The following is a 19717-nucleotide window of genomic DNA, read 5'->3' as shown; positions in this document are numbered from 1 at the left end:
AATTTTGGTATCCTCACAGAGGAGCTCATCCGTTATAGAATCGTATGAGGCATACGCAGCAACAAGGTATATGCACAGCTGTTGTGGGAGAAGGGCCTCACATTATAAACTGCCATAAATATCTGTATTTTAAATGAGTAGTCTGAAAAGGGCACAAGGGAACTAAGAAAGGACACTGAGGTGTGTGTCATGGCGGCCGTTCTGCGCCGATCCTCCACATGTGGGAACTGCACGGCACAGCACCCTCCTGACAAACAAAGCTGCCCCGCATATGATAAACGATGTAATGCATGTGGCAAATGGAATCATTTTGCAAAGTGCTGCCGCTCCAAAGATCAAACTTCCATAAAGCGACAGTCTGAGTCGCGCTATACCCGCTCACCCCAGCGGATTAACCAGGTTGAAACAGAGCCAGGGTGTGAATCAGTTCGTATGACAGTTTGTGATAGTGTAGACCACTTGGATGAGAAGGGTGAAATATTTATCAAACTGAGAACAAAGCATTCGAAGAAGGTGGCCATAGCCAAAATAGACTCAGGAGCGAAGTGCAATGTCATATCCTACAAACAACTACGTGAAATAGATCTAACTGCACAGATAAACCCACGAGACAAGATCAACTTGATAGCTTATGGTGGAAGCTCATCACCACACTGGGTACCACAAAGCTAAAGTTTACTGGTGCTATTTGCTATTTCACATTGTGGATCAAAAGGTTAAACCGCTGCTAGGCCTCTCTGACAGTATGAAGCTAGGCCTTCTCAAATTGGGGCCTGGGGTACTTGCAATACAGATGACCGTCCCGGAGATAAAAGACTTTCAGGATTTATCTGATTGCAGTACACTTGGCAAGCTTCCTGTTGTGTACCATATGAGACTGGATGACTCTATTGTACCTACTGTCTGTGCCCTCCGGAGGGTTCTTGTCGCAATGAAAGACAAAATCATTAAAGAGATCCACAGAATGTCTCAATTGGTTGTCATTGCCCCCATAGAGGAAGCAACACAGTGGGTGTCCACCATGGTGGCTGCATCAAAAAAGGATGGGACTGTACGTCTTTGTATTGATCCAGTACACTTAAACAAAGCAATACTGCATCCATATCACCCTCTCCGCACCATCGAGCAAGTGATTGCTGACATGCCGGGTGCGACAGTTTTCAGTACCCTGGATGAAAATTGCGGATTCTGGCAAATCCCTTTGGACAGAGCTTCACCCCTGCTCACTGCTTTCAGACCCCGATAGGATGGTATGTCTTCCTTCGCATGCCCTATGGAATCACTACGGGCAGTGAGGTCTTCCAGCGTTGCATGGAGCAACTGTTTGCAGGCTATCCCTGTGAAATCATCATCGATGACATCCTGGTATGGGGCCGCACCAAGGAAGAACACGACCAGCGGCTGCACCAGGTACTTGAACGGGCCCGTGCTTTGAACCTCAAGCTCAACCCAGACAAATGCAAGTTTAGAGTTACAGAAGGGGTGTACGTGGGCCACATGCTCACTAGTCACGGCGTCAAACCGGGCCCGAATAAAATCACTGCCATCCAGCAAATGCCGCTTCCGGCTGACCAACAGGCACTGCAGCGCTTCCTGGGGATGACCAACTACCTGTCTAAATTTGTTCCGCAATACAGTGAAACCACAGCACCTTTGCGGCAGCTACCCCACTAGGACTCAGAATGGTGCTGGCTGGATGTACACACGACTGCTGTTGATCGATTGAAGACCATGCTGACAAATCCACCGGTCCTACAATACTTCAGCGTGCATGATCTGGTAGTCCTCTCTGCCGACGCTTCACAGAGTGGTCTAGGGGCCGTGTGCCTCCAACACCGCAGACCGTTGGCTGTTGCTTCCAGGGCTCTCACTGACACTGAAACCAGTTATGCACAAATTGAGAAAGAACTGTTGGCACTGGAGTTCCCCTGCAACCGTTTCCATGACTTCATCTATGGCCGTCCTGTCACGGTGGAAACCGACCATCAGCCTCTCATCACCGTACTGAAGAAGCACATCCACTCTGCTTTTTCCCATATTCAGGGCATGATGCTCAAGCTAAAGCGGTACAACCTGGATGTCATATATAAGCGAGGCAAAGAAATGTACATTGCTGATGCTCTGTCTCGAGCCTTCCTTTCGACTACTGACATGAACTCTACTGAGGATGACTATGAGGTCATGTCTGTGGAGGTGCTCCCTACCAAGAGGCTGGAAGAGCTGCGTGCTGCTACACTTGCGGATGATCTTTGTCAGCGTCTTTCTGCTGTAATTGTCAACGGCTGGCCATCCTCTTCCAAGGAACTACCGCACTGCCTTCGCTCATTCTACTGTATGAGAGATGAGCTCACCGTGTCTGATGGTGTCATCCTGTGGGGTCATCGCTTCGTGATTCCGGCTGCCCTTCAGAAGTTCTACATCCAGCAGATGCACCAGGTCCATCCCGGCCCGAGGCTACCAAGTGTAGGGCCCGTGAAATCACGTTCGGGCCCTCCATGTACGGCGCTGACATTGACCGTGCTGTCTTGTTTTGTGCACCCTGCAATGCCTTGCGTCCACACCTGCCACGGGAGCCCATGCTGCTCCATGACATTCCTGATGTTCCGTGGTCCATTCTTGCGGCTGATCTATTCGAATGGAGGGGGAAGGAGTACCTGGTACTAGTTGACTCCTATTCAGGATGGTTCGAGATAAACTACTTGCCCAGCACCACAAGTCAAATGGTCATTGCAAAGCTGAAGAGACACTTTACAGCACATGGCATCCCACAGCAGCTGATCACTGATAATGACATGCAATTCAAGAGTAGAGAGTTCAAGGACTTTGCGAATACATGGGACTTTCCAGCACATCACTAGTAGTCCACACTACCCACAGTAAAATGGATTGGCAGAGCGTGCAGTCCGCTCTACAAAGCACTTAATGGAGAAGTGTGCACGAGATGGATCGGACATATACTTGGCACTGTTAAACTTGAGAGACACGCCTCGAGATGGACTTCCATCCCCTGCACAGTGCCTATTAGCATGGCGCACCTGCACAGGCATCCCAATGGCAAAGCAGCTCCTGCAACCCAGAGTAGAGCCACAGGTACGGGAGAACATCAGCAAGTGCAGAATGGCTGCCAAAGCTTCTTATGACAGATCAGCATACCGCCTGACACCACTGTCTCCAGGCCAGCCTGTCCGCATGCAAACCGAGCAAGGATTTGACAGAAAGGCAGTGGTTCAGCATCCTGCAGGTCATCCAAATAGCTACGTGGTACAGTCTGATAATGTCCTCTATGAACGCAACCACCGCCATCTGTTAAGTGTACCTGAAGAAAGCTCTACACAGCCTGACTCATCAGTTTCTACCACAGCTTCAACCAATGTCAGTGATGATTCGCATTGCATGGACAATCCTTCCTCAGAGACCACTTCTGTAGTAATAGAGCCCTCTGGTGTCACAGTGGACATGCCTATAGGTTCCCAGTGTACCATTACCAGATCGGGCCGTGTGTCCAAACCCTACCCAGAGTTCCAAGACTTTATAATGTCTTTTCTTTTGTTCACGCCTAATATTGTCACATTGTTGCATTTGTTTCATCTATGTTCTGCATCCTTCCAGTTTGAAAGGGGGGATGTAAATGCATGCTGTGCATCATGGGAGATGATGTCATGCCGAGGTGACTCACTTCCTGTTTGTCTCACTTCCACTGTGTGTCTGGCTCATGATGAGTAAAGACCTGTATTACATTCATGCTGCAAGTGTCGTCCTGATTTTGTTGTTACACATCTACAGGGCACACTACCTGCGAAAAACTATTTGCATGCTAGATGATGGCAGCTACGTCATCTAACATGCAGTATGTATGTGTCCTTGATTCTATTACAGTTTCAAATACAAATGTGATTCTTAACAACTGCTATTCCCATTGTGCACACTTACAAACTCTGTATGCTATCCCACAAGCACCATAGACTAAGTACAAACACATTGCACCAATATCGTTAATCATGCACAGTACCACTTTTAACTGTAATTATTGCTGACAGTGCTAGGGAAGAGGAGGGTGGGCCTAGTGGCGTCAGAAGGCAGGTGCGGGGGGTGCGGCCCGCACCCAGGTATCACCCACGGAAGGGGTGACACCAAGTGCTGGCTCTTCTGCAGTGACAGGAGCTGAATGCTGCAGTGTGATAATCCTCTGCAGCACTCAGCTCCTGTGACAGAAAAGGAGCCGGCACTGCACGCTGCCTAGTCTCCGGGGGCAGCCAGCATTTCCAAGGAATACACCCCCCGGAGTGAAGATGAGGAGACCCGCGAGGCCACGCCCCCTTTCGTCCGGCCGCTGCTCCGGCGGGGTAGTGTGGGAAGGGGGGGGGGGGTGTAGTAATGCAGAGTGCGCACCGGGTGTACCCACACCTGGTGACGCCTCTGGGTGGTCCTAAACTTTTGCCCACCAAGTGTCCAAGAGGAGACAGACAGCACACCACATTCTTAACACCCACATCATTACCCATACGTGTACACACAGCCCGCCGGCAAAGTGTAATGACCAGACCTACATGGTGGTATTGCAGATTGGTGCTTTATTGAATGCATTGTGCAGCGAGCACAATATTGAATTCCCTTGTAGCTGGCCATGCTGTGACATAGGAATGGGATTGATCCTTCAGAACATATTCCTTTACCCTTTATCAAATATTTACCTTTTATAGTATAACCGAAGGATTGGCCAACTCGTCAGTACAGCATGTTCTATAAAGCAGAAACTTGTTAATTACTAGGGACCCTTTTTTCCAAATCCCCAAAACAGACAGCAATATGATAACCATGGCAAGTGTGTGAATAAACATTTCTAATCAAAAGGGTGCAGTCTAGAATGGTTCCTCTGCATCTCTGCAATTACTAAAACATTGCTTTCCCTGACCAGAAGGAAATAAGTCTTTATTGATTTGACCTTTTAAGGTTAAATAATGTTATTATTGGAGCCTGGGAATTACAGTTTGTTGTGAGACTAATTGGAAACAGGAAATAGATTTCTACAGAAATGAATAGACACAAAGGGGTAAATTTACTAAGATTCGTATTTTCCCGTTTCAGGTCAAAGTTCAATCACGAATGACATCGAAAGTGTAAAACTGCAACTTTTTGAATTGATTACGACTAATTTACTAAGCTGTCGTATTCGGGTTTTTCTTTTGTTCCGATGTCGATGTCATTCGTGGTTTTTTTTCTATTTTTACGGCAGTGATTAGCAAAACACTGCAGACTTTTTTACAATGAATCTCGGCCGGATCTGTGTGATCCGTGCTGGGGTTCATTTTTTTTTTTTTTTTTTAAATTAAACACTGTCAAATATTTAAAAAAAAATTGCGTGGGGTCCCCCCTCCTAAGCATAACCAGCCTCGGGCTCTTTGAGCCGATCCTGGTTGCAGAAATATGGTGAAAAAATTGACAGGGGTTCCCCCATATTTAAGCAACCAGCATCGGGCTCTGCGCCTGGTCCTGGTTCCAAAAATACGGGGGACAAAAAGAGTAGGGGTCCCCCGTATTTTTAAAACCAGCACCGGGCTCCACTAGCTGGACAGATAATGCCACAGCCGGGGGTCACTTTTATATAGTGCCCTGCGGCCGTGGCATCAAAAATCCAACTAGTCACCCCTGGCCGGGGTACCCTGGGGGAGTGGGGACCCCTTCAATCAAGGGGTCCCCCCCCCAGCCACCCAAGGGCCAGGGGTGAAGCCCGAGGCTGTCCCCCCCCATCCAATGGGCTGCGGATGGGGGGGGCTGATAGCCTTTGTTGTAAAAGAAAAGATTGTTTTTAGTAGCAGTACTACAAGTCCCAGCAAGCCTCCCCCGCATGCTGGTACTTGGAGAACCACAAGTACCAGCATGCGGCGGAAAAACGGGCCCGCTGGTACCTGTAGTACTACTACTAAAAAAATACCCAAAAAAACACAAGACACACACACCGTGAAAGTATAATTTTATTACATACATACACACATACATACATACTTACCTTATGTTCCCACGCAGGTCGGTCCTCTTCTCCAGTAGAATCCAAGGGGTACCTGTTGAAGAAATTATATTCACGAGATCCAGGGGTCCAGGGTCCTCGGGGAATCCAGGTGTAATCCACGTACTTGAAAAAAATAACAAAACGGACACCCGAGCCACGCACTAAAAGGGGACCCATGTTTGCACATGGATCCCCTTTTCCCGACTGCCAGAAACCCAATCTGACTGATGTCTAAGTGGGTTTCTACAGCCAATCAGGGAGTGCCACGTTGTAGCACTCTTCTGATCGGCTGTGTGCTCCTGTACTGAGTGACAGGCGGCACACGGCAGTGTTACAATGTTGCGCCTATGCGCTCCATTGTAACCAATGCTGGGAACTTTCTGCTCAGCGGTGACGTCACTTTAGGTCAACCGCAGGGCAGAAAGTTCCCAGCATTGGTTACAATGGAGCGCATAGGCGCAACATTGTAACACTGCCGTGTGCCGCCTGTCACTCAGTACAGGAGCACACAGCCGATCAGAAGAGTGCTACAACGTGGCACTCCATGATTGGCTGTAGAAACCCACTTAGACATCAGTCAGATTGGGTTTCTGGCAGTCGGGAAAAGGGGATCCATGTGCAAACATGGGTCCCCTTTTAGTGCGTGGCTCGGGTGTCCGTTTTGTTATTTTTTTCAAGTACGTGGATTACACCTGGATTCCCCGAGGACCCTGGACCCCTGGATCTCGTGAGTATAATTTCTTCAACAGGTACCCCTTGGATTCTACTGGAGAAGAGGACCGACCTGCGTGGGAACATAAGGTAAGTATGTATGTATGTGTGTATGTATGTAATAAAATTATACTTTCACGGTGTGTGTGTCTTGTGTTTTTTTGGGCATTTTTTTAGTAGTAGTACTACAGGTACCAGCGGGCCCGTTTTTCCGCCGCATGCTGGTACTTGTGGTTCTCCAAGTACCAGCATGCGGGGGAGGCTTGCTGGGACTTGTAGTACTGCTACTAAAAACAATATCTTTTCATTATCACAAAAGGCTATCAGCCTCCCCATCCGCAGCCCATTGGATGGGGGGGGACAGCCTCGGGCTTCACCCCTGGCCCTTGGGTGGCTGGGGGGGGGACCCCTTGATTGAAGGGGTCCCCACTCCCCCAGGGTACCCCGGCCAGGGGTGACTAGTTGGATTTTTGATGCCACGGTCGCAGGGTACTATATCAAAGTGACCCCCGGCTGTGGCATTATCTGTCCAGCTAGTGGAGCCCGGTGCTGGTTTTAAAAATACGGGGGACCCCTACTCTTTTTGTCCCCTGTATTTTTGGAACCAGGACCAGGCGCAGAGCCCGATGCTGGTTGCTTAAATATGGGGGAACCCCTGTCAATTTTTTCCCCATATTTCTGCAACCAGGATCGGCTCAAAGAGCCCGAGGCTGGTTATGCTTAGGAGGGGGGACCCCACGCAATTTATTTTAATAAAATAACAACTTTCCCACCCCTTCCCACTGATATACATGCACGGATCTCATGGATCCCTGCATGCCTATCCAATCACGGGAAAAAAAAGCAGGTCTGTTTTTTTTTTTGCACTTTTTTACGAGTTGTAATTTTTCACGGCAGTGTTTTTTTTTTTTTTGCTTTGCACTTCTTAGTAAATTACCGAGATTCATACTTAAACAGCCGCGTTTTGACCGATGGTGTATTCATTCGTAATTTTTTTCTTGGACTTGCAAAAAATTACGAATGCCCTCATCACTGCCGTGATTATTGCTTAGTAAATTACCGAGATGACACTTTGATGAAAAAACGGCATCTCGGTCAAAATCGGGAGCTTAGTAAATTTCCCCCAAAGCCTTTGTTATAGTATATAGTTTATGAATTTTTAATGATACAACAGTAGCGTCTCCTGGAGAACACATTTGGATTGTGAAGGAAAATGTACTTTCCTGAAAATAACTAATATTTCTATGAAATTTAAGACATGTAAAATGAAATATTCAATAACAATAGACTATTAGGGAGAGTGTAATAGTAACAGTGCTGATTTGTCAGTGGCATTGGACTTAAAGCAGCAGATTTTTTATTGGTTTTGTTTATACGAAAAATTGCCTGTTTAAATCCCTCGGCAAAATTGCTGAAACATCTGCATTTTTGCAAACTCCAACACCATTCATAGTAGGCGTAATGGTACTGTTCATAAAATATACCAGTCGACACCATTAAGCCATTGGGCCTGATTCAGAGATGGATGGTAGGACAATTTTCTGGGCCAGAGCCATAGTGCGCATAAGGGAGGCCAATCCCGGGCCTTTTTTTCAATCCCTGGACTCGGGATTGAAAAGTTATCAATCCCGGGATTCCTGGGATTGGCTAGGGTAAAAAAAAAATACCCTCCTCAGGTCCGGGCCACAGGCAGCGGGTTCGGCAGGTGGTGAGTATGGGCGACAGGAGTCGGGTGCGGGCACTCCGGGCCAGCCGCGAGGCTTGTGCTTTGCTGTGCAGCATGACCAATAACACCATGTCATGCTGAGTAGTGAATACAGTCACACAGCCGGGAGCAGGGGGAGCCTGGCAGCATCTGAGTCGTATGCTAAATCGGCTCAGACGCTGCCCGGCATTAAAAAAAAGCATTGGCTCGAATCCCGGGATTGGAAGATCCGATCCCGGGATTCAATCCCGGACAATTTTGGGCCAAAAACCCGGGATCCCGCCGATCCCGGGATTGGCCACCATAGTGCGCATGTGCTGCGATTCAGCTGCTGCTCTGGTTGTAGTGTTGGGGATGCTGCAGCCTAATTGACATGCTGCGGCTATTTGGTGGTGCGGAGGGTGTCCATTTCAGAAAATAGGGGGGTGTCGGCCCCATTTTCTGGAGTGCTAAGGCCAGTTTCTAAGTTTTGCGATGCAGATTTACCGGCCTTGGCAGGCCATTCTTATGCTTTGGCTTACACAGATGGCTGATGGCTGCCCGGCCGTGATTCGATACCTCGTCTTCAGACACAGCAGTGGATCGGAGAAGCCTTAGGACGTCTCCTGCAGTATTAGCATAAATGTGCACAACCGCTGCATGCAAAGACGCAGCTGACGAAATAGCGTCCCTCTGTGAATTAGGCCCATTTAATGGTAAAACATTATTTCTCTTACGTCCTAGAGGATGCTGGGGACTCCGTAAGGACCATGGGGTATAGACGGGCTCCGCAGGAGATAGGGCACCTAAAAAGAACTTTGACTATGGGTGTGCACTGGCTCCTCCCTCTATGCCCCTCCTCCAGACCTCAGTTAGATCTTGTGCCCAGAGGAGAATGGGTGCACTGCAGAGAGCTCTCCAGAGTTTTCTGTGGAAAAATAATTTTGTTAGGTTTTTTATTTTCAGGGAGTCCTGTTGGCAACAGGCTCCCTGCATCGTGGGACCGAGGAGAGAGAAGCAGAGCTGACTTGTTAAGTTGGGCACTGCTTCTAAGGATACTGGACACCATTAGCTCCAGAGGGAGTCGGAACACAGGTCTCACCTGGGGTTCGTCCCGGAGCCGCACCGCCGTCCTCCTCACAGATGCCGAAGGTAGAAGCGGATAGAGAAGACAGAAGACATCTTAGGCGGCAGAAGGTCCCCGACACAAGGGTACACATGTTTAAGGAAAAGAAACAGATTATTAATTTTCCCACATCTCATGAATTAAATGAGTTCTTTGGAAAAGCTTGGGAGACTCCGGATAAGAGACCGCAGATCCCCAAAAGAATTTTTATGGCATACCCTTTCCCTAAGCAGGACAGGGAGATTTGGGAATCACCCCCCACTGTGGACAAGGCCCTGACGCGCTTGTCCAAGAAAGTGGCGCTACCGTCTCCTGACACAGCGGCCCTTAAGGACCCTGCAGATCGCAGGCAAGAAACTACCTTAAAGGGTATTTATTCTCATACGGGTACTGTGTTAAGACCGACGATTGCGTCGGCTTGGGTGTGTAGCGCAATTGCAGCTTGGACAGATGAGCTGACAGATCAATTTGATACTATGGATAAGGATACTATATTCCTAACTCTAGCCCATATAAAAGACGCAGTCTTATTTATGAGGGATGCTCAAAGGGACATTGGATTGCTAGCTTCTAGGGCCAATGCCATGTCTATCTCAGCGAGAAGATCCTTATGGACTCGCCAATGGACGGGTGATGCGGATTCCAAAAAACATATGGAAGTACTACCCTATAAGGGTGATGTATTGTTTGGGGATGGGCTGACGGACCTGGTTTCCACAGCTACAGCAGGTAAATCAAATTTTTTACCATATATTCCCCAACAGCAAAAGAAAGCAACACCCTATCAGATGCAGTCCTTTCGGTCGCACAAGTCCAAAAGAGGTCGGGGATCCTCTTTCCTTGCTTCGGCAGGTGCCCAGGAACAAAAGTCCTCCCCGGCTGCTACAAAAACCACAGCATGACGCTGGGACTCCCCTGAGGGAGTCCGCACCGTTGGGGGCACGTCTTCGACTTTTCAATCAGGCCTGGGTCAGTTCGGACCTGAATCCCTGGGTGTTGGAAATAGTTTCCCAGGGTTACAAATTGGAATTCGAGGATGTGCCCCCGAGCCGATTTTTCACATCGGCCCTACCAGCTTCCACATCGGAAAGGGATGTAGTGTTAGCTGCAATTCAAATGCTGTGTATACAGCAAGTGATAATCAAGGTTCCCCTGCACCAGCAGGGAAGAGGTTACTATTCAACCCTATTTGTGGTCCCGAAACCGGACGGTACGGTCAGACCGATTTTGAATCTGAAATCCCTAAACCTGTACATAAAAAGATTCAAATTCAAAATGGAATCTCTCAGAGCAATAATAGCCAGCATGGAGGAGGGGGAGTTTATGGTGTCTCTGGACATAAAGGATGCGTACCTTCATGTCCCCATATGTGCCCCCCATCAGGAATACCTGAGATTCGCTGTACAGGATTGTCATTACCAATTTCAGAAGTTGCCGTTTGGACTTTCCACGGCCCCGAGGATTTTCACCAAGATAATGGCGGAAATGATGGTGGTCCTGCGCAAGCATGGAGTCACAATTATCCCATACTTGGACGATCTCCTGATAAAAGCGAGATCAAGAGAGAAATTGCTGAGCAGTGTGGCGCTCTCTCTGAGAGTGCTCCAGCAACACGGTTGGATTCTAAATCTACCGAAGTCACAATTGATTCCGACAACTCGACTACCGTTCCTAGGTATGATACTGGATACGGAACAAATGAAGGTCTTCCTCCCAATAGAGAAAGCCCAAGACATCCAGAGACCTGCTAAAACCGAAAAGGGTGTCAGTTCACCAATGCACTCGAGTTCTGGGGAAAATGGTGGCGGCCTACGAGGCCATTCCCTTCGGAAGGTTCCATGCAAGGACTTTTGAATGGGACCTTCTGGACAAGTGGTCCGGGTCCCATCTGCATTTACATCGGAAAATAACTCTGTCCCCAGGAACCAGAGTGTCCCTCCTGTGGTGGTTGCAAAGTGCTCACCAGCTGGAGGGTCGCCGGTTCGGGATTCAGGACTGGATCCTGGTTACCACGGACGCGAGCCTCCGAGGATGGAGAGCGGTCACACAGGGAAAGACTTTTCAGGGTCTTTGGTCAGACCAGGAGTCCTGTCTACACATCAATGTGTTGGAACTCACGGCCATTTACAACGGCCTTCGACAAGTGGAGAGTTTTTTTCGAAACCTTCCGGTTCTGATTCAATCAGACAATGCCACAGCGGTGGCTCATGTGAACCGCCAAGGCGGGACAAGAAGCAGAGTCGCGATGGCGGAAGCCACAAGGATCCTTTGCTGGGCGGAAAATCATGTAAGCGCTCTGTCGGCTGTCTTCATTCCGGGAGTGGACAACTGGGAAGCAGACTTCCTCAGCAGACACGATCTCCATCCAGGAGAGTGGGGACTTCATCAAGAAGTCTTTGCAGATGTAACACGTCTTTGGGGAACTCCTCAAATAGACATGATGGCGTCACGCCTCAACAATATACTTCGGAGGTATTGCGCCAGGTCTCGGGACCCTCAGGCAGTAGCAGTAGACGCACTGGTAACACCGTGGGTGTTCGAATCGGTCTACGTGTTCCCTCTCATCACGAAAGTGTTGAGGATCATAAGACGAAGAAGAGTACAGACGATACTCGTTGTCCCAGACTGGCCTCGAAGGGCTTGGTACTCGGATCTACAAGAGATGCTCACAGGAGACCTCTGGCCTCTTCCTCTGAGGGAAGACCTGTTGCAGCAGGGGCCCTGTGTATTTCAAGACTTACCGTGGTTACGTTTGACGGCATGGCGGTTGAACGTCGAATCCTAGCAAAAAAGGGGATTCCGGAAGAGGTCATCCCTACTTTAATAAAGGCTAGGAAGGAGGTGACGATAAAACATTATCACCGTATCTGGCGAAAGTATGTGTCTTGGTGTGAGACCAAGAATGCACCTACGGAAGATTTTCATTTGGGTCGTCTTCTCCACTTCCCACAGACAGGAGTGGATATGGGCATGAAATTAGGCTCGGTTAAGGTAGAGATTTCGGCCCTCTCGATTTTTTTTCAGAAGGAATTGGCTTCTTTTCCAGAAGTCCAGACGTTTGTAAAGGGAGTGCTGCACATCCAGCCCCCTTTTGTGCCTCCAGTGGCACCATGGGACCTGAACGTGGTGTTGCAGTTCCTAAAATCACACTGGTTTGAACCGCTTAACAAGGTTGAGTTGAAATTTCTTACCTGGAAGGTGGTAATGTTGTTGGCCTTAGCATCAGCAAGGCGAGTGTCAGAATTGGCGGCTCTATCACACAAGAGCCCCTACTTGATTTTTCATGTGGATCGAGCTGAATTGAGGACACGTCCGCAATTTTTGCCTAAAGTGGTTTCGTCGTTCCATATGAATCAACCTATTGTGGTGCCTGTGGCTACCGGTGACCTGGAGGATTCCAGATCCCTGGACGTAGTCAGGGCCTTAAAAATTTATGTAGCCAGGACGGCTAGAATTAGGAAAACAGAGGCTCTGTTTGTCCTGTATGCGGCCAATAAGATTGGCGCTCCTGCTTCAAAGCAGACTATTGCTCGCTGGATCTGTAATACGATTCAGCAGGCTCACTCTACGGCGGGATTGCCGGTACCAAATTCGGTTAAGGCCCATTCCACTAGGAAGGTGGGCTCTTCTTGGGCGGCTGCCCGAGGCGTCTCGGCTTTACAACTTTGCCGAGCGGCGACTTGGTCAGGGTCAAACACTTTTGCTAAATTCTACAAGTTTGATACCCTGGCTGATGAGGACCTAGCGTTTGCTCAGTCGGTGCTGCAGAGTCGTCCGCACTCTCCCGCCCGATTGGATGCTTTGGTATAAACCCCATGGTCCTTACGGAGTCCCCAGCATCCTCTAGGACGTAAGAGAAAATAAGATTTTAAACATACCGGTAAATCTATTTCTCCTAGTCCGTAGAGGATTCTGGGCGCCCGTCCCAGTGCGGAAACTCTGCAAGACTTGTATATAGTTGTTGCTTACATAAGGGTTATGTTACAGTTGACATCGGTCTTGGACCGTTACTGTTGTTTTTGTTCATACTGTTAACTGGTTATGTATGTTCCAGGTTACATGGTATGATTGGTGTGGGCTGGTATGAATCTTGCCCTTGGATTGCTAAATCCTGCCTTGTATTGTCCATCTCCTCTGGGCACAGTTCTCTAACTGAGGTCTGGAGGAGGGGCATAGAGGGAGGAGCCAGTGCACACCCATAGTCAAAGTTCTTTTTAGGTGCCCTATCTCCTGCGGAGCCCGTCTATACCCCATGGTCCTTACGGAGTCCCCAGCATCCTCTACGGACTAGGAGAAATAGATTTACCGGTAGGTTTAAAATCTTATTTTTGTTCAAATATTTTAATTAAAAGAGTTATTTCCTATGATTTTGCCCCTTAGAAACTCAGTGGGGGATATTCAATTGTTTGAAAAGTCAGTTGGGTGTCTGTTTTTTCCTATCTAATAGACAGGAAAATAACAGACACCCAACCGACTTTTTAAACAATTGAATTCCCCCCAGTGAGTTAAAACATACATCTGCACAAGACCTATCTGTGCCAGTAGTGGTGCTGATGGACTGGCCAATGCGATATTCCAATGAGTATGTGCTGTCCAAATGCTTCAGTAATATGAAGATTTTAACATGTCCACGGGAAGTAAAGTTTTCAGAACCATTATGTCATCCATCAGAGTCTACTGAGCTTTCCGGAAACATGGGAGACAGACAGAAGCTTTTGAGAGCTGTACATGGCCATCAGGCTCCCAGCTGTACTTACCTGCTCTAGCATTTTACATTGTTACAGGGTGTTTGTTATTATGGTGGCAAATTTGCTCAAAGAGGTTTATATGACATTTTTATTGCAGTACTAGTTTTAACACTTGTAGAGAAGATCTCTAATAATAACTACGTTTCTCTCCTCAGAACCCGGTCACTGGGCTGCTCCCTGCCAGTAACGAACAGAAAGATGCCTGGGTCCGAGACAATGTATATAGCGTCCTGGCGGTTTGGGGTTTGGGAATGGCATACAGGAAAAATGCTGACCGTGATGAGGACAAAGCTAAGGCCTACGAACTAGAACAGGTACAATTTATATGTTGTTGCTTTTTCAATATAATGTGAAACAGATTGATCACAGGGTTTGATGTAACAGGGTAGTTAAAATGTATTTCATCTGAGACTGAATTATTGGCCCATTAATATTTCTATTTTCCTTAAAAGTCATCTACATAGTATAAAGTAAGTAATAGATCAGCAATTATATCAGTAACAATCAAATATTTCACTGTTGATCTCAAGTATATGGATTTTGGGTATAATTCAGCATGGATCGTTAATAAGAGAAATTGCAGTTATCTGTGAGTAGAAAGGCGCCGCCCTGACAGAAAGAAAAAATGCCCCGTGCAAGTATGCGAATGTATGGCAGATCGCAATCCATTCGCAGATGCATGCGCAATTTCCAGAACATTGAAAAATTTTTGCCGTCTGAGCAAATGTGAGTAGGTCTGAGGCTGCCAGTAATCTGTGACTGAGACGGGCTAGAAGTGGTCTGCACTGACATCAGTGACCCTCCCCCAAAACGCCTGGGCATGCCTGTGTTTTTTTGACTCACAATCTGATTGAGCAGCTTGCCAATATATGTGCATTTTTTGCTGACTCACCCAGAAAACGTCAGGTTTCCACCTAGAAATGCTGGATTCCTGTCAGTCAAACAGCAGCTGCACTGCGATTACAATCTGTATGCATTTTCTGTCACCATTACCCCCCGCGTGTGCGCAGTACAAATGCTACGCATGCGCAGTCGTTCGATAATCGCTCAATTTGCAAATTCTTTGACTAGCGATCCATGCTGAATTAGGCCCTTTATTTTAATACATATGCTGTCGGTGATCCGGCACCGGTCTCCGGAGTGGTGTCGGAATTCCGGCGTTGGTCATATGACCGCCGGCATCCCAACAGCTGGGATAATAATCATAACCTGTATATTTTGTTAGTAGAACTGCAGAAGAGGATTTGTGAATTTGGAAACATTAGGTTGATTGATTCAGATTCTGCCTTCTGTGTTTTCATTATACATATTATCCTTATACATTGCATTTCCCTGCCTTACATCTCTCCTGTGTGCTGTGTCACCGTGTGTGTGTGTGTGTGTGTGTGTGTGTGTGTGTGTGTGTGTGTGTGTGTGTGATGTCACGCTGTCTGTTGATATTGGCTAATCGTATGGTTAGCTGTGTTAACCTTCAGGGTGTGAGTGTACTGAAACAAGAATGTTGCTTAAACCCATTGCGTTATTAATTGCTTAGGACAGAAATATGCATTGTGTGTGTGCATGTGTATTTGCGTGTGTGTTGGTTTAGCACAATGACTGTGTGTCTCACGAAGGAGCCCTTGATATCTTACACTGATATAAATAGAGTGCATACCAGGTCAGCATTTTTGTAGCTAGTTTTACAAAATTAGCTAGAATCACATGTAATTCCAGCAATGCATTCACATAGTGGGAGGCTGGGAAGCACTTCTTTTGCTGCTATCATGAAATATAATAGGGGGCCTTCTGTACTGCAATTGGATACTAGCTGCTTTCATCTTATAATTAATGTACCAGTGTTGTATTAAGGCGGATACACACTACCCGATTGTGGAATGCCGGCGAAGGATGACTATATCGTTGAACGATATCGTGTTCAACGATGTAGTGCGTACACACTGAACATTATCGTTCAACGATAACTTTCAGTGACATCACCGCCGGCATTCCCGAACATGCACCTCAGTCCGACGGGTTGAGCTGCATGTCATCTCAATATTGGTGAACGCTGAACAGTGTGTGGGAGCGCGCATCATTCATCGGTCATCAATATTGCCCCCATACACACTGTCTACCCCCCTTTACTCTCACTGTAATACATAACTTGCATCATTATCCAATCAAGTGACCAAGCAATCTACTGCATCTATGGCAATACACAACCAATGTTTAATATTTTGGACTGTGGTTATTGAAATCAAATAGAGGACCCAAAGATTTTTTTCTTTGTGCCAGTTCTGAGCTGGTGGAGTTTGGGAAAATATTGCGGAGAGGATATACCAAGAAATACTGTACCTTAGTAGGAAATTAGGATTGTTTTAGTTAATGAAAGGTGTGCTTCTAAAGTGGCAGGAGGTTAAACTTTTACGACGGTGATTGTACTTTAGCGTCTTTTCAGATTTTTCAGCTATTCCGCACTATTAGGTGCAATTTTAATGTTTTTATAAGTGTGTGATTTATTTTTTATTAGATATTTTATTCTAGTCAGTTGTTTCATTATCCCTATTCACAGTGATCTTTTTTCATATTGAACACCATTTGTCTCAAAGCTATTCTTTCTTATATCTTGGTTTTATAGTGGGGCTGACTGCCCCAGATATCAGCAGAGCCACTTGATTAATTACTCACACATGCACCTGGATTGTTCTGTTCCCATACTCTGCTTACTAAGCAAGGAATGCTGGCACAGCACCATCTTGCTCCATAAACGCATGCACAAATCTAGGTGCAACGGGGCAACACAACGCACACAGGGGGTAATTCCAAGTTGATCGCAGCAGTAATTTTGATAGCAATTGGGCAAAACCATGGTGGTCATTCTGAGTTGTTCGCTCGCAAGCTGCTTTTAGCAGCTTTGCACACGCTAAGCCGCTGCCTACTGGGAGTGAATCTTAGCATAGTAAAATTGCGAACGTAAGATTCGCAATATTGCGATAAGACATCTCTGTGCAGTTTCTGAGTAGCTCGACACTTACTCGGCATCTGCGATCAGTTCAGTGCTTGTCGTTCCAGGTTTGACGTCACAAACACACCCAGTGTTCGCCCAGACACTCCTCCGTTTCTCCAGCCATTCCCGCGTTTTTCCCAGAAACTGTAGCGTTTTTCCCCACACGCCCATAAAACGGCCAGTTTCCGCCCAGAAACACCCACTTCCTGTCAATCACACTACGATCGCCTGAGCGAAGAAAAAGCCGTGAATAAAACTCCTAACTTCTTAGCAAATTTACTTGGCGCAGTCGCAGTGCGGACATTGCGCATGCGCACTAAGCGGAAAATCGCTGCGATGCGATGAAATTTACAGAGTGAACAACTCGGAATGACCACCCATGTGCACTGCAGGGGGGGCAGATATAACATTTGCAGAGAGAGTTAGATTTGGGTGAGTTATTTTGTTTCTGTGCAGGGTAAATACTGGCTGCTTTATTTTTACACTGCAAATTAGATTGCAGATTGAACACACCACACCCAAATCTAACTCTTTCTGCACATGTTAAATCTGCCTCCCCTACAGTGCACATGGTTTTGCCCAACTGCTAACAAAATTCCTGCTGCGATCACCTTGGAATTACTCCCTATGGGCCTAATTCAGATCAGATCGCAGCAGCAAATTTGTTAGCTAATGGGCAAAACCATGTGCACTGCAGGGGGGCAGATATAACATGTGCAGAGAGAGTTAGTTTTGGGTGGGGTTTGTTCAAACTGAAATCTAAATTGCAGTGTAAAAATAAAGCATCCAGTATTTCCCCTGCACAGAAACAATATAACCAGGGCTGAAAGTGGTCATAGAGAGGTGGTGGAACTCACCCCCCCCCCAACCCCCCGGCGCCCATGCAATAAAGGTATTGCGCGCACCCCAAAAAGGGGATGTGGTCTAAAAAAGAAAGGGGCGTGGTCACACAATAGTAATAATGCCCACATTTAGCCCCCCTGTAGTTATGCCCCCAGTAGTAGTCACACGTTTAAAAAACAAAAAAACACCATACTTGCCAATCCCTGCTCCCGCTGTGATCCTCCTGGCGTCCGCTTCACTCCGCTCCCCAGCACTATGAGAGAGACGTCATAACGTCTCTCTTCATAGCGCGCTCTGAGCCAGGAGCCAGAAGCAGGAGCTCAGTATTGAGCTCCTGTCGCCGGCTGTGCAGGGAGAGCCGGGCACCGTTGATAACAATCTCAGCGGGCGTCTGGCATCTCCCTGCGGCACCGGCACACATCGGGTTAGGTGAGCCGGAGGAGGCGGAACTGCGTTCCAGCTCCAAGTGGAACTGACGGAACGCAGTTCCGCCCCGTTTCGGCTCACTTTAACCCCTGAATATAACCCACCCAAATCTAACTCTCTCTGCATATGTTATATCTGCCCCCCGCAGTGCACATGGTTTTGCCCATTAGCTAACAAATTTGCTGCTGCGAATTAGGCCCTTTATACGAGTACATAGCATAATTATTTCCATAGTTTAGGTGCATAAATTGAATAACACTAGAACTGAGGACCTTTTGTTTTATGCTCCTGTTTGTGATGTAGCGTACTATTTTGTAATTGGAGGATTTGTTGTTTACCAACATTCCTAATCACCTGGCAGCTACAGCTGACCTTTATCCAGCAGTAGTTTCATTGAAGCACTGTGCACATTCTATCCAGCACCTGTTACTGTCTGTGGAGGAATTAATCACCTTCCCTCATTTGGATCTTTACCACACAGACAGTTGCTTAAGCTTAATCCAATCACTATGTCCACCACGGGTGTGGTATGCAAGGTCGACCACACTTAGGTCGACCACTATTGGTCGACAGTTAGTAGGTCGACATGGACTCTAGGCCGACATGTACTAGGTCGACATGACATAAGGTCGACATGAGTTTTTGCTCTTTTTTTGGTGTAGTTTTCTCCGTACAGTGACCAGGACCCCCAATTAGTGCATCGTGTCCCCACGCGGCTTCGGGCAAGGTGCCTTGCTCCACTACCACAGCGATCGGCACAGGTTACCATTCCCAATTGTAGTCCACGTGGATCGTAAAGTATGAAAAAGTTCAAAAAAAAATAAAAAAAATAAGTGAAAAACTCCTAGAACATGTCGACCTTGAGCAGAGGTTCCCAAACTCGGTCCTCAAGGCACCCCAACGGTCCTGGTTTTAAATGTATCCATGCCTGGCCACAGGTGACTTAATTAGCACCTTAGTCAATTTGATTTAACCATCTGTGCTGAGCCACGGATATACCTAAATCCTGGACTGTTGGGGTGCCTTGAGGACCGCGTTTGGGAACCTCTGACTTAGAGCATACCTCCCAACATGACCCTCTCAAGGAGGGACACAATGCTCTGCTTCTGAACTTTCTTCTTAATTTGTGATTGCCAGCACAAGTTTTGAACAGGTTAATGGATAAGAAAGGTGTTACAGCACAGGT

At 47.3% G+C, this 19717-nt stretch overlaps 1 protein-coding gene across 3 annotated transcripts in view; it reads left to right on the top strand.

Annotated features, from left to right (window-relative positions):
* The window catches only part of PHKA2 (phosphorylase kinase regulatory subunit alpha 2), a 212000-nt gene that overhangs the window by 13113 nt on the left and 179170 nt on the right, over window positions 1-19717 (top strand). For all 3 annotated transcript variants that reach the window (XM_063955725.1, XM_063955724.1, XM_063955723.1), the window contains exon 3: window positions 14432-14590. In XM_063955725.1, coding sequence (XP_063811795.1) covers window positions 14432-14590 — 159 coding nt within the window. The remainder of the gene's footprint in view (window positions 1-14431; window positions 14591-19717) is intronic.

The sequence above is a fragment of the Pseudophryne corroboree genome, chromosome 2, assembly GCF_028390025.1.
Source record: "Pseudophryne corroboree isolate aPseCor3 chromosome 2, aPseCor3.hap2, whole genome shotgun sequence".
Classification (NCBI taxonomy): domain Eukaryota; kingdom Metazoa; phylum Chordata; class Amphibia; order Anura; family Myobatrachidae; genus Pseudophryne; species Pseudophryne corroboree.
This window is presented reverse-complemented; position numbering and strand designations above follow the sequence as displayed.